The following is a 14109-nucleotide window of genomic DNA, read 5'->3' on the forward strand; positions in this document are numbered from 1 at the left end:
CTTCTTCCTGCTTCTTTTCTCCTCAGGTCGTTGGTGGACCTTGCGGCTACCATGGCTCGTACACGTTCTTCAAGGGCGTTAAAATATCGTTCGGCCACAAGGGAGCGCACGATTCGGGCGCAAGCTCGGTAGCCAGCCAGCCAGCGTCTGCTCCGGGCAGCGGTGGTCCGTTACACAGCACTGCCAATGCAGCTACTACCCCAACTGCTACCTCCTCCGCGGGCAGCAGCAGTAGTACGAGCAATGGCCACGACCGGCGACGTCCTTCCGTCGACATTCCCAGCGAAGGCATCGCTGACTCACCTGGTTCCGTCTCCACACCGCCACCAGCCACCAGCCGGTCGCCGGGCAAGGGGGGCGAGCCAGCGGGAGAGGAACAGGATGAGCGGATGAAGGACCGCAGCAGCAACAACGGTGGTCACAACACTGCCCAGTGCAATCAAACCAATGCCAATAGTAGTGCTGCGCCGATGAATGGCGGCAGCAGCAGCACCAGTAGTAGTAGTGGTAGTGGTAATAGTGGTAGCAACAGTACTAGTAATAGCAATAGTGATAGTAACGGTAACAGCGGTAGCTCTAGTGCCAACGGTGGCAGCAGCAGTGGTAAGAGTCAAAATGGCAACCAACCGAAGCCAAAACAAACGCAACGAAAATGTGTCAGCGAAAATGGCAGCAGTGGTGCGGGTACGGGGGCGAGTGGTGTCGGTGGTAGCAGTACTGCCAGCAGCAACGGTACCAGCACCAGAGCCGGCATCAACAACAACCTATCCCGACTGGCGTCCCTCGACCGAGAGTAAGTATTTCGATTGATTGAGCGCGGGAGGAGGGTTCGTTGTTTAATATTGTTCAAGTTTTGGATTAGAATTAGTTGATATTTTATGATTTTGTTGTGTAATCTTTCTTTGAATATGTATAAGTTATTTGCAACTGCATTTTATGTACGTATTTTTAATCCTTTTTAACCTTTCTACGTACATTAGAAGGCGTGTAAGGGTGATGTTAATCCATGGGGCACTCGAAACTATGCTAAGGGCAACCTCCCGTTCACCTGTTGTGATCTACTCGATTGTATCTTAAATTGAGTGTTTTGGGATCCAAATCGTTGTCGTTGTCGTGCAAAATTCGCGTTTAATTTATCGTGTCTCCCCTGTTTAACATATCTCTCGATAGCCATCAAGCAGTGAATTCTTTAAATAAATTCCGGTTTCGTTTTCCATCCTTCCCGTTGCCTTTGTTGTTTTTTGTCGACCTGAACCTTATGCGTTTGGGTGTGTGCTAGTGGAGTTCTTCCCGCATTCTCTCGCTAGGTGAGTGTTTCAACAACACACCACCACCTCCCTTATGCTTGTTTGTTTGATTTTGTGCTGACCGAGGCGTGGATTGGAGAACGACGACTCTCTGCGCGCGGCTCGTTAGTGTTCCGTTTTATTGATTTGTGTGTTTCGTGCACACGCTGCTGCTGTTGCTCATTCATTTGTTTGTGTGTGAGCGCACATGTGTGCGCCTGTGTGTAAGTGTACACGTTCTTTTACACAGTGGCTGTGGTTGCCATAGCGTTAGAAGCAGTGGAAACCGTGTGCCCTATATATCTTTGTGTGAACAAAGTAACAAAGATATGAAGGCGGCAGCAATGTTCTGCGAAGGGTTCATGATACATACATGTGTGTAGCGAATTATGAAGGGTGTTCTGGGAACAATATTGCTTTATTTGCTATTTTAAAATGCTATCAAGCCATCTAGAAGTAATAGTTAAGCTCCATATTTGTTAAATTATAAAGCATTAATTTAATTTGATATGAAAATGTTTGGGTGAAATTAAAATGCAGCTCGAAGAAATAAATGAGGATGAGAGCGAAACTTTCAACAGTGCAAACCGGATTGCGACTGTTAGGATTTTGCATTTGATTAAGCAACATTCATCAGCAAAATAATCACGTAGATCCCAATGTCCCAATATGGCAGAGAATGGATGGCAAAGAACCAACTCCCTCAGCTCTCAGAGCGCGCGCTCTCTCTTTCCAACCCATCGTCGTTTATTAATATTTACGCTTTTTGTCTCTCTCCCTCTCTCTCTGTTTTGCAGCCATCACTACCGACCGCTGGTGCTGGCACTGGGCGACTGCATTCCGGTCCGGCCGTGGTCCGACTCGCCGATCGCGTGCCTGGCCGAGCTGCGGATGGTCTGGCGGGATCGGAACGAGCAGTGCCTGCTGATAGCCCTCCGGCTGTACTTTTTGCCGGAAAACACACCGTCGGGCCGCAACTGCCATGGCGAGGTAAGTGTTTCAATGTTTCTCTGTGTGTGTGTCTGTGTGTGTTTTGTGAGCACAGAGGAGCCAAGCGTGACCATGAAATATTGCTTAATCGTTGCTGTTGCCTGGCCCCTTGCGGCGGCGTCGTCGTCGTCGTTTGTTGCTAGTAAAATGTTTAAGTGATCGATTAGAAATCTTTCAACTAAAACTACAGAAAACAGAATTAACCTTCAGCTGACATGTTTACAATAGGTGCATTTTAAATAAACAATCTAATTACAACTGTTGATGCTAGCCGTCCTGCAATGATTGGACGTTTTATTACATGGCAGCTCAAACCTCCTCGGCACTTGACATTGTTCCATATGCCCTCCGTCCGTGGTATGTGTATGACAGACAACCGTAACGAAATTTAAATGATGTGTCACCGATGTCAGGGTTGTTGTGCAAGCCGACAAAAATGAAAACCATTTCCCAAAACCAGTTCGAAGGGAAAGGGAGAGGGAGGAGGGGGAGGAAGGAGCGTTTGCGTCGTGTTCAATTTCAAACCCAATTCTCATTCATATCTCTAATGCTCTGAAACAGCATGTGTGCTTCAAATGATGTTGGCTGCCCAACTTATCTCCTCCGCTGGTGTGTTTTAGTCATTCTTTTTCCCTGCTTCATTCGTTTCGTTCGAGATAACGAATAACAAACGAGAAGCTATGTAGGGCAATTGTTTGCCATTTAGGGGGAATAAGTAAAATAAAATAAAATCAGAATAAACCATGATTCTTTGAAAAATAGTATAAATGAAAATTTGATTAATATAAATTTTGGTAGAAAATTAATCGCCATATGTGTCAGCACGGTACTTGGCAATGATTTAGTCCACGTGAAACTGCTCTCTGCTGCCCTGGTGTGGACGTTTCGTGATGATGATTTTGTTCTCAGCGTTTTTTTTTGTTTTCATTTTCTCATTGCCCATCCTTCAAAATGCCCATTGCTCTGCCCCATTAGCGAACCCCGACATGAACCCGTTTAATGTACTCCGGTGCCCTCTCGGAGCTGCAGTCGGTGGAGAAGCATAAAAATTTATGCTTCCATTCAGCCGACCACATGTGCATATGCTTGCACACATTTTCCACCTCAACTGCCCGCCGCCAGCGTGTACTACCGATCCGAGTTCGCTTTTTTGCTGTTGTACAATATGTAGTGTAGAATGGTACTTTTTATTCCGTTTAGTTTTTTATTTTATTACCACACATTACACCATCGCTCGTCACTTCGTTATCAATGTGTGTGGGGGGGGGGGGGGGAGTGTTGCTGATGTTCGTTCGGGCGGAGAAGGGCAACAGCAGTAGCAGCAGCAGCAGCAGCCGTGACTCTTTCTCAGTTTGGCCGTGTCAATTGCAGTTAACCTTAACGCACACACGGTGTGCAGTTCAGGCGTGTACATGAGAGTGTTTCCGCACCTGCCTACCTCTCCATTCCCCCCTTTGAGGCTTATTTCTGGTGGTGGTGGTGGTGGAGTACACTGGTAGAGCGAGCGTTTGTTTCGATGTAAATGGGCTACAAGATGGGGCAGCAGAAGGGTTGATAAGTGACGCGCAGCGCAAAGCTGATGTAATAGAGAGGAAGTATCCGTAGCAGCCACACAGTGCTCGTCGCAAAAGGATTGTTAATGAGCGTGTAGCTGACAATATGCCATCCTCCCCAACCTCTGTCCCTCTGTGTGTGAAGTGGATTTAGGTGGGCGATAAGATTTGCTGCTGAGAAAAGAGAAGAAAAAAGAGCTTTACAAATCGACACGCAAATCGATTTGTTTGAGCGGAGGAATGGTACAGTACAAATACCGATAAATTAGGCGTTAGGTGAATCGTTGAACTGACAATTTAATCTAGAAAGTGTCGTCCCACGTTGCACTTTTTCTCGAGTGCTCATTCTCGAGTGCATCATGCAGCATTAGCTACACTTTTGCGCAATTTTCGATTTGACACAACACGAGACACGACGAGTAGTGTGTATTTAGATAAGATTGTATCCTCTCTCTCTCTCCAATGAGCACTGGGCCCGGAGTGGTACTGCCGGGGAAGATAACATACACCCCACCGGGAGGGGGGTTGGGGGAAGTAGGCAGAAGTAATTATTTGCCTTGTCCCGCCGTACCACCCGAACGAACAAACTTGTACGAGATAAGCATATTAAGTGTGCGAAAGTGTGTGTGTGTGCGCGTTTTTCCCTCCCCATTATCAGTGATAAAGAAGGAGAGGGTGCAGAAGGGGGTGCAATGAATATTTTGATTTGTTGTCAGCATTACATCAGCAGCACCCGGGGATCGTTATGGGCGAATTATAGAAGAAAGGAAAACGGTGCGCCCTGGCTTGACGATTAAAATGGGTTTGAAAAAAAAAGCATTTATTTTGCTCGTTAGTTTTGAGTTGTGAAAGTGAGCAAAGGTTGATTGATTGTGTAGCCACAGTTTAAAGCGTAAAGTTTGTTAGATATTATCACAGACTTGATTTTAAAATTCAAATGTTTGTTTTAAGTTTCGTTAGCCTATTTTACACGTGCCTTGTTGGATGTGTGTCTCGATTTAGCTCATCTGCCCCAAACAACAAGCGCACGAGGTGAACATGAGGTTTTCCTTCCTTTGTTTGCGCTCGTTCAATACATTTCAGCTGCTGGGTTTTGCTGCGTTAGAAGAAATAGAGAGAAGAAAGAAAAAAAGCTGTGCACATTTTTCCGTCACTGCCGCCGCTGTTGTGTCGGCTGTTGTTGGTTGTGCTTCGCATTGAAAACGACGGTTGGAAGCTGGCTTCTCTGCCATTCGCACATTTCCAGACCTCCAGAGCTTCCATAGTAGCTCCAGTTTCTCCACCTCTTGCCGCTCTTGCGTACGTGCCCGATTGGCGGGTACGTGAGCGAAAGGCAAAGTGAACGCTGCTGCGAGAAACCCAACCAACGGGAGCACACACACAAACACAAAGTCCCGGACCAATAACAAGAATAGGAAAAAGCTTGTTGAAGGAATGAACGTATCCAAGCGGTGTCCTACAACACCACCCCTAAAGCCACCACCAGGGGAGGGTTTGCCACGGGCGGAGAAGAGTGGCGCAAATGATGTCATTTCGGTTCTAATCTCTCTCCTGCTCGCTATTGCCTATATTCTGTCACTTGCTTTTCCGTCGCGAGCCTTGACTTTTTTGGATGGAAGCTGATGCCTTTTTGGGTGTGTGTGTGTGCTAGTGATGGGTAAAGTTGGCAAAAATCCGAAGTCGACTCCGATCCGACTCCGATAAATTCGGAATCGACTCCGAAAGGTAGGTCCGCGCTGCAATATCCGGAGTCGTTCGGAATCGTCCGAAAAGGCCCGGAGTCGTCCGGAATCGCCCGGAGTCGTTTGGAGTCGTCCGGAGTCGCTGGGAGTCCGAGTCGTTCGGAGTCGTCGGAGTCGTCGGAGTCGTTCGGAGTCGTTCGGAGTCGTTCGGAGTCGTTCGGAGTCGTTCGGAGTCGTCCGGAGTCGTCTGGGGTCGTCTGGAGTCGCCCGGAGTCGCCCGGAGTCGCCCGGAGTCGCCCGGAGTCGCCAGGAGTCGCCCGGAATCGGAGTCGTCCGGAGTCGTCGGAGTCATCGGAGTCGTTCGGAGACGTCCGGAGTCGCCCGGAGTCGCCCGGATCGGAGTCGTTCGGAGTCGTTCGGAGTTGTTCGACTCCAGACGACTCCGACTCCGATGACTCCAGACGACTCCGACCGACTCTGAACGACTCCGGTGACTCCGGACGACTCCGGACGATTCCGGAAGACTCCGGACGATTCTGGAAGACTCCGGACGATTCCGGAAGACTCCGGACGACTCTGGACGACTCCGACGACTTCGGACGACTCCGACTCCGGGCGGATCTAGTGGTTCCATTTTGCCGGAGTCGGAATCGAACTAACAATAGTCGGAGTCGGATCGGAGTCGTGGGTGCGCTCCATACAGCACATCACTAGTGTGTGCTCCTTCTCGTGCGCCACGTGAAATGTTTCACCAAATGGGGCCTTCATCATCCTCCAACCCTCGAAAATGTATGTAAATCTCCAACGAGTGCACAAAGATAAAGGGACGTCCGCATTATAATGGGGTGGGACAGGTGTTGTGTGTTGCGAGCGGAAAGTAAAAGGGAAGGATTAATTTCACACGTTTTTCTGTGCATTATTAAACAGCACTTAACTTGCAATAAGTTTGCATAAATTACATTTCATTCAAGAAATCGTACATAACACAGTACATAGTAAAACAATTAGCTTATCTATTTCACTAATTCTTTGTAACACTGTGTTGATTGTTTGGCACAGCGGTGTTGCACTAACGCAACTCAAACCGAGAATTGATTGTTTATTGTCACCTTCACCAGTTTTTTGCCACCTTCTGCCGCTGCCTACCTAGAGCGTACTTTTTTCGAAGGTTCTTGGGCCACGGCTGTTATTGCTCAACACTGAGCATTAGCCGTTAGACAAAAAAGTACAACTCACATACTTTACATTACCGCACGACACCACCACCCCTCCCCCAGGGGATCGCTACCCTCCTATCTCTATCTGCTGCACACACACACACACATTATGCTGTGTTGTCGTCCCATGTCGTCGAGCCACATCATCCGGTTGAATTGGTCGATGTTGGATGAGGAGAGCAGATCGTTTCGATAAACTACCCCCCTTGTTGGAAGCGCTAAGGGACGGGAGGGAGACGAGGGGTTTGTTCGTTTACAGCAAAACGAAGAAAGAAAGAAAAAAAAGAGCTCAAACCTGCTGGCGGGGCTCACCGCGGGGGTATATGATTACTGCCAGCGAGCAATGAATGAGCAGGAGAGAGCGAGCGCGCACTCACAGCGCTGAGCGAACGAAACGGAGAGAGAGCGAAACGTGCTTTAACCCAGTGAGGGAAATAAGCATAAACCGTCGTCCCGTCGTACGCGCAAGGGTCAGGGTGTGTGTGTGGGTAAGAGGCAAAGGGAATCACTCGCTCTCTCTCTCGCTCTCATTCTCTTTAGCACGAATGCGTCTCTCTTTCTCTCTCGCACACGCTGCACAGTGCAATGTTGTGTTGAATTGTGTTTTATTTGTAAAAGGGGCATATCGTGGGCAGATGAATGGCGAACCGTTTTTTTGATACAAGTGCTCTGCCCCTGGGTCGCCGCTGTGATGATGTGGGGTTCGGCTCTGGAGAGGGTGGGGGGGGGGCGGAAGGGCGTTGAGGGCATGAAGCAGGAGAGGAGGGGAGATGTGAAGTACGAAAGGAATCTGATATCTCTGTTGAAGATGGATGGGGGGGGGGGGGGGGGGTAGGGTTGGTGGGGGCGCGTGTGGCATACTTCCAATCAGTTATCGGACCATTTGTTTAGTACGTTTTAATGAAATTGTTCACTTCTTAAAGGAGGCGTGTTGCATTTACAACGATTGTTGAAATATAGCGTGTTTTCTATGGAATTTGATTATTGAAACTATTCATTTGTATTGTGTTGAATGACGTTTGTGTAAATTATATAAACTAAAGTACATCAAGTTTCTTTTACTTAATTACACAATTAACAATAAGCACTACAACTTATTGTAGCTAAACTATATACAGTGTCAAACAAATTGCTTTTATATTCAATTCTGTTGACTTCACTTGTCTTTTGTCCTTCTCTTGCACACAGCTCCAATTTGCTGTGAGTTATTGCAATCGAAGTGAAAGTGATTTTGTGGCACTATTTAACGCGACCAAACCTTTTTAATAACAACCACAAAGAGCAAATAATGAAATGTATGTTTCTGTCCCCCCCTCCCCCCCCCCCCCCCCTTTTTTACAAACTGGTGTAGAGTGCGAGCGAGGTCATGTGGCTACGCTGTGCGTAAATGATAGGGCGTTCAGGAGGTTATGTTGTACCTTGCGTTTAATGTGTGTGTGTCGTGCATTTTCACTGGTCAGGGTGTTGTTTTCATGCAATATTCATAACGAAAGGGGTAGATACAAAAAAAAAGTCGTATGTCAGATTGCAATTAAACTGCTCATGGAACATTCTTCTCCACGTGGTGGCGGCGCAGCGTTGTCAGTGGTGATCAACTCCAATTTAAAGTATGTTTAAATTATTTTATTGATTTAATTATTTGTATTGTTGTATTATTTATTGTAATGTCAACTAAAAAAAAAAGTAAAATCATGTTGCATTTAATAAAAAAACACTCGTTTTTGTTTTGCGAGTTGAGCAGCACTGGTTTTAAAACCATTCTCAATCCGCTGCTCACCAGCAGAGGCAGCAAGAGAGTGCGAGATTGCGTGCGATGATGATGAGTGAAAGTGAGAGCGAAGCAGGATGTAGATCATCGCCACAGCACCGCTCGCAGCAGCATCTGCAAACAGACGCGCACACACGCCGCCGCTGCTCATTGATGAGTGTTCGATAAGATCGACAACAAAAACACACACACACGCACACACCTATACCTGTGAGTGGCGTCGTTGAAGCAAATGCAACCCACTTTCTCGTAAGCGCAGCATAGCATCATAGCACAAACCGCCGCCGCAACACTTACTACTTCCCGGTTTCCTCCGGGGGGAGGCAGACAAAAATCAACTTGGAAGCACCCAACTTTTGGACCGCAGCAAATTTCTCACCTGCCTGGCGATTAATGAGATTGTGCGAATTTCGTCCACTGCTGCGCGCCCTCTTTTACTCTTTTTTTTTTGCTCTCTGTTCGTTGATGAAGTTCAAGTTGTTGAAGTTGTTGTTGAGGTCGAAATAAAGTTCGATTTTAGGCATCGTGCGAGTGTGTGTTTGTGTGTGTGTGTGTGCGGTGTGGTTTGCCATATTTGGGAAAGGACGGACGGATGCCACCCGACTGTGCGCTGCTTGTTGTTGTTGCTGCTGACAGCATGAGGTCAGGGCGGACAGGGGAAGTTGATAAATTTTCATAATTGAAATACCCTGCGAAGGTTGTGCCCTTGTCAGAGATATGTTGTTTGTCTGAATGTTGAAGAGTTGCTTATACGTTTCCTATACGTTTCCTATACGTTTTATATAAAATGGGTTTATAATATTAACATCGAATTCCACACTTTTTTTGAACTTATTGTATTAAATAATATTTAAGCTAATTTTTAATTTATATTAATATTGTTCAATTATTGCAACAGACAAAAGCCATTCTTCGTTGCACTTTGTTCTTGCCTTCTTTAAATCAAACACTGCCCTCACAACCATTAATTCTATAACCGTGTGTTGCTTTGTATTACGAATGTTTACCATTTTGAAACAACATTTCGTGCCGTTATCTGGTGAGTGTGCAATAGGAGAAGGTGGTGTGTGTCAGGAAAAGGAAGCGATAAGCGTAAAAGTTTTCGCTGACTTGCGGAGACTAGAAATAAAATACTGCTGCCGCCCTTTCTTCTCGTTGTTGTGCCTTTCGCCTTGGGGTTCGTCTCCTTTGCCATCAGTTTTTTTGTGTGTATTTCGATTTGATTTTACTTTTCTCTTCTCCTCTCAGCCATTGGCGTGACTGGTCAGGTCGCTGGGTGTGTTGTAAAAACCGTCAAACCGCCAAATGCTTATGCCCATCGCGCATTTCCTAATCACTCTCGCTGCTGCTGCTGGCTTCCTTTCGAGCGCTCGCGAGCCCGAGCAGAGAAGCATCGATGAATAATAAAACAAAAAAGCCAGCCCTGTCCGCTTGTACCTTTTCGTTGGTCGGAAATGGTGTTTTGCACGCTGTTGTTGACGGGGAGAAGCCAGGTTGTAATCGCGCGAGTCACGGAGGGGGAGGGCATGCGACTAGAGAACAAAAAACGCATAGATCCGTAGACCGCATCGATAGAGAGCGCCCCAGGAGGAGGGTAGGAGATGTGCAATGCAATGCTCACCATTGCCACCACTTCCACCACCACCACGAAGTTTTGTTGCTGCACGGTTGTGCCTCTTTCTCGCCCTCCGGCACTGGGTCTCCGGGGTCTCTCTAATGCCTCGTCCCCGGCTCTTGGTGCGCACTGGCAGGGCCTGACCGCGACCGCGAGGGGGGTCTCTCGTTCTTCCACGGTGAAGGCCACGAAGCCAGCTCAACAAAGCTCACCCCAACCTGTGTGAAGCGAGAGAGCGAGAGAGAGAAGGAATGAAAAATAAAACACACGAAATAACATGAACCACACCAACCTTCCTCCAGTCCAGCTCGCCTCCAGTCCCCTCCCTCTGCCTGCTGCTGACGTTTGGTTCGGGTGTTCCGAAATATGTTCCGTCTTTGCTTCGGCCACCGGGCCCGAAGAGCGCGGAAACGGGGTCAGGGACAGTGGCAAGCGCAAGGGAAGGTGGTGGTAATGCTGGCCATGGTATGAGAAGGCACAAAGGAGGAGGAAGGGGGAGGGTCAAGAAAACTAATTTATTGCGTTCTTTCCTCTTCTCTCGCCCTGTGCTGTGTGTGTGTGTGTGTGTTTGGCGTTTGTGTGCTTGTTGAGTGGGATAATTTTTCTATCTGCGCGGTGCTTCGTTCTCTCTGTTTCGCCTCCAGTACCCTAAATCGCGTTGCATTCCATCAGACTATAGAGAGTGAGCGAGCCGAGGGATTGGGGTGTCGTGCAGCACAAGGAATAAGGGGGAAAGAGAGCGAGCGAGCCCTTCTTAAAGACGACATTAAACCAGTGACAGTAAAGATTTTGTGTTTTTCTTTGTTGCCTTTTTGCCTTTCCTCAAACAATTTTCCTTTTCGATGAATCGTATCGCTTTTTTTTCTCTCTCGGGGGTTTGAAAAGGCAAACGTACACGAGAGAGAGGTTCTGTTTTTTATCAGACCTTTATTACCGTGACAAAACATATGGACGCGGTAAATGTGAAGGATTTGTTTCTTTAAATAGTAATAACACGTTTGTTGCGCTTGTTGCATGTGTTGAAACATTAAGTTTAATATTTAAAAATATATATTCAATACAGTTCATATGCTTTTGTACATCGTTCTTCTTTGTACAACACTTAAAATGAAGAGGGAAGGGAAATAATAATAACAGGAAATGCTACGCAACAAAAAGAAAGAAAACACAAGTTGAACAAAATACTCCAATGCCATTGTCATTTGCCTGCTGCTGCGTTATTTGTCTTCCCCTCGTGCCTTGATGTGTGTGTGTTGTGTGCGTTTACCCTTTAATATGTGACTACAAAGACTCTGCAAGGGGGAAGAGTTGTGTGTATGTGTGTTTTTTTTGCATAATTCTATGTTTACTTACTCATTTAGACTGCTCGACGTTTGTTCGTTTCATTGGAGGTTTGAATAGAAAGGTAAAGCGGTAAGGCAAAAGTAAAGTAAAAAATCAACAATAATACATGAATCAGGTCTATAATTAGATGTATAATCGAGCACCTTTTTGCTTAATATATATTTAATATTGCTTGTAATGCAGCTTGATTACCTTTATCCGATAACGTCTGATGCAATTAACATGCATTTAATGTTGAAGAAAGTAACGTAAAACAAAAAGGGGAAAAAACTGTATCCATTCCCTGCTGATAAGAATGCAAAGCACACGCAAACGTGAATAATACTGCGCCGACATTGGCCATAAACAAACAAACCAAAAGAAAAACCGGAAAATGGTAGCGCACGCACGAGTGCAAAATGGTGGCGATGGTTTGGTGGATAAAGGACGGAGGCAACGTTCCAGTTTCCTTCTTGCGACAAATAGGAATCATATCAAGATGGGGAGAGAGAGAGAGAGAGAGAGACAGGGGGACGCAGATGGCTGGTGGTGGTGGCCCTTTTGGTCTCGGATGGACTGGACTTCTCCTTTCCCGCGCTACTGCTGCTGCTGCTGGTTTATTAAAATGGGGTCAAGGCGCATAAATTTATACTACCAACGCCGCTCCAACGCTTGCCCCTTCCCATTGTTGGGAGTTTTGCGCGGCCAAATCGACGCCGTCATCGATTTATATTTGCATTATTAATTATGCTAAAATTTGGTGGACGACGAATGTTTCTTCCTCCATGTTTCGCTGTACATCGGAAGTAGGAGGTTAGAACATTTCCTCATTTAATGTGGTGTAACTTCTCCAAAACTCTGTACTTAAAAAAAACAAAGGTTTGTGTTACTTACCGTTACGCGGTTTTACGTCGCATCATTCTCTCCAGACCTCACCCTCCTTCCCCGTTTGACTCTGTACAGCATTGCGCGTCGCTCACTTCACTTCTACGGTTTCACTTGTTACGGGGGGCGCTTGCTCTGTGTAACCCAAGACGCACGCTGCGTCTTCCCGCCTCTCCACCACCTCCCTGACCTCTGCGTTTGGTTTTAGTGAAGCCAGAAAATGAAAAGAAAAACTTTTTCTCACTCTGCCGGCACTCACCCTCCACTCGTCCCGTTTGGCATCCCAGTTGGCCCGCTCCAACCGCACCGCTCAGCTCAACTCAACTCACTCTTTTCGCTTTCCATCGAAACTGGTTTTTTAATTGTGCTGTGTGTGTGTGTGGGTATGGTGCAATCATAGCAGAGTGGCAGCAACATAAAGCAAAGTTTTGCAGCTCTTTCACTGCACTCTCTCTCTCTCTCTCTGGTCGATAGTTTGATGATTGCTGGTTTGTGGATGTGTGACTGATGGTCCATCCGGATGATGCGCATGGTGTGATGTGCTGGGGCCATTTCATTTTGGGTTCGTTTTTATTTAGCACAAACATCACGTCCCTACAATAGGTCATCGGGAGAAAAAGGGAGAGATAGAGCGGGAGATAACAAACAATAAGAATGCAATTAGAAAAACGTACCTTTAATTTGTTAAATTGATTTGCGCAGCCGGAGAAAGTTCGCTTCAAGTTCTAACGCTCATAGTAATGGTTTTCTGTGCCAAATAACTAATTATTTCAACACACAAACGCTGTGTGGCATGTTTGGAACCGCACCGATTGGAACCAATGGTTTGGAATGGTTTCAATGTTTTATCCCCCTTCCAATCCCAATACTTTAATTTGTTTAACCTTTGCACTCGCGCTTTTTTGCGTGTTCTATTGCGCGCCGGTAACAGGCAAAATAACCAAGCACAAACTCTGGTGGTACTCTGACATTTTGATTGATGTTTGACATTTCCGATGACAGGCACAAGTGGAATGGCTGCGTTTTCGGCATGCGGAGAGCGCGATGATGCGAAAGCAATAATTATACAGGATATGGTTATGGGTAAATGGGTTTTTGCTGAGTGCTTGTTTGCTTGGCTGTTTTGCAAAAATTGCACAGTGTTTTATTTTGTATTATTTTGCACATCATTTGGCCTTCATTTTCTTGTGCATCTATATATCAATCTGCATTCATATTACTTATAAAATCTGTATGCAATTTAAATACGTTTAAAAATATGACCGTAAAAGTAAGGCGACTGATGCTAAAGTACCCCAGATAAGCACCGGTCCATGCATCGAACCAAGCAAACTACAACAACACGACAGCACAAAAAGATCCCTATCTCTCCCTCTCTCACACACACTCCCTCTCTGTCTCTCAGGCTGTTAAATAGCGAACGAATGTTTGATGAATGATTTGATCATTATCGCGCTCTTTGCATTCTGGCCATTATCCCTCCCACTTAACGTAAAGAGCGGGGCGGACTGGGGTGGGGGAGTGGGTATAGCGATTGCAAATATGATTACTCGCGACTTCCTCTCCCCTTGCGGTAAATAGTAGTTCACCTTAAGAGGCATCGAAACCTCGAACGAACATGCTCTCGCCATGCTGCAATGCGCATCGCCCATGCTTTTCACGATTGACTTATGCGCGTGAGACTTTATGCATGTTGCGCTTTGCATAGTATACATTCTGTAGCGTCACTTTCTTCGTACCACATTAGCACAATACAAAGAAGAAAGAAAAAAAAATCGGACGTAAAACAC

General features: G+C 46.3%; 1 protein-coding gene across 2 annotated transcripts in view; it reads left to right on the plus strand.

Moving 5' to 3' along the window:
- LOC120959269 (uncharacterized) overlaps positions 1-14109 on the plus strand; it is a 62360-nt gene that overhangs the window by 36002 nt on the left and 12249 nt on the right. For both annotated transcript variants that reach the window (XM_040382549.2, XM_040382550.2), the window contains exons 3-4: positions 27-793; positions 2084-2276. In XM_040382549.2, coding sequence (XP_040238483.2) covers positions 27-793; positions 2084-2276 — 960 coding nt within the window. The remainder of the gene's footprint in view (positions 1-26; positions 794-2083; positions 2277-14109) is intronic.

This window comes from Anopheles coluzzii, chromosome 3, assembly GCF_943734685.1.
Source record: "Anopheles coluzzii chromosome 3, AcolN3, whole genome shotgun sequence".
Classification (NCBI taxonomy): domain Eukaryota; kingdom Metazoa; phylum Arthropoda; class Insecta; order Diptera; family Culicidae; genus Anopheles; species Anopheles coluzzii.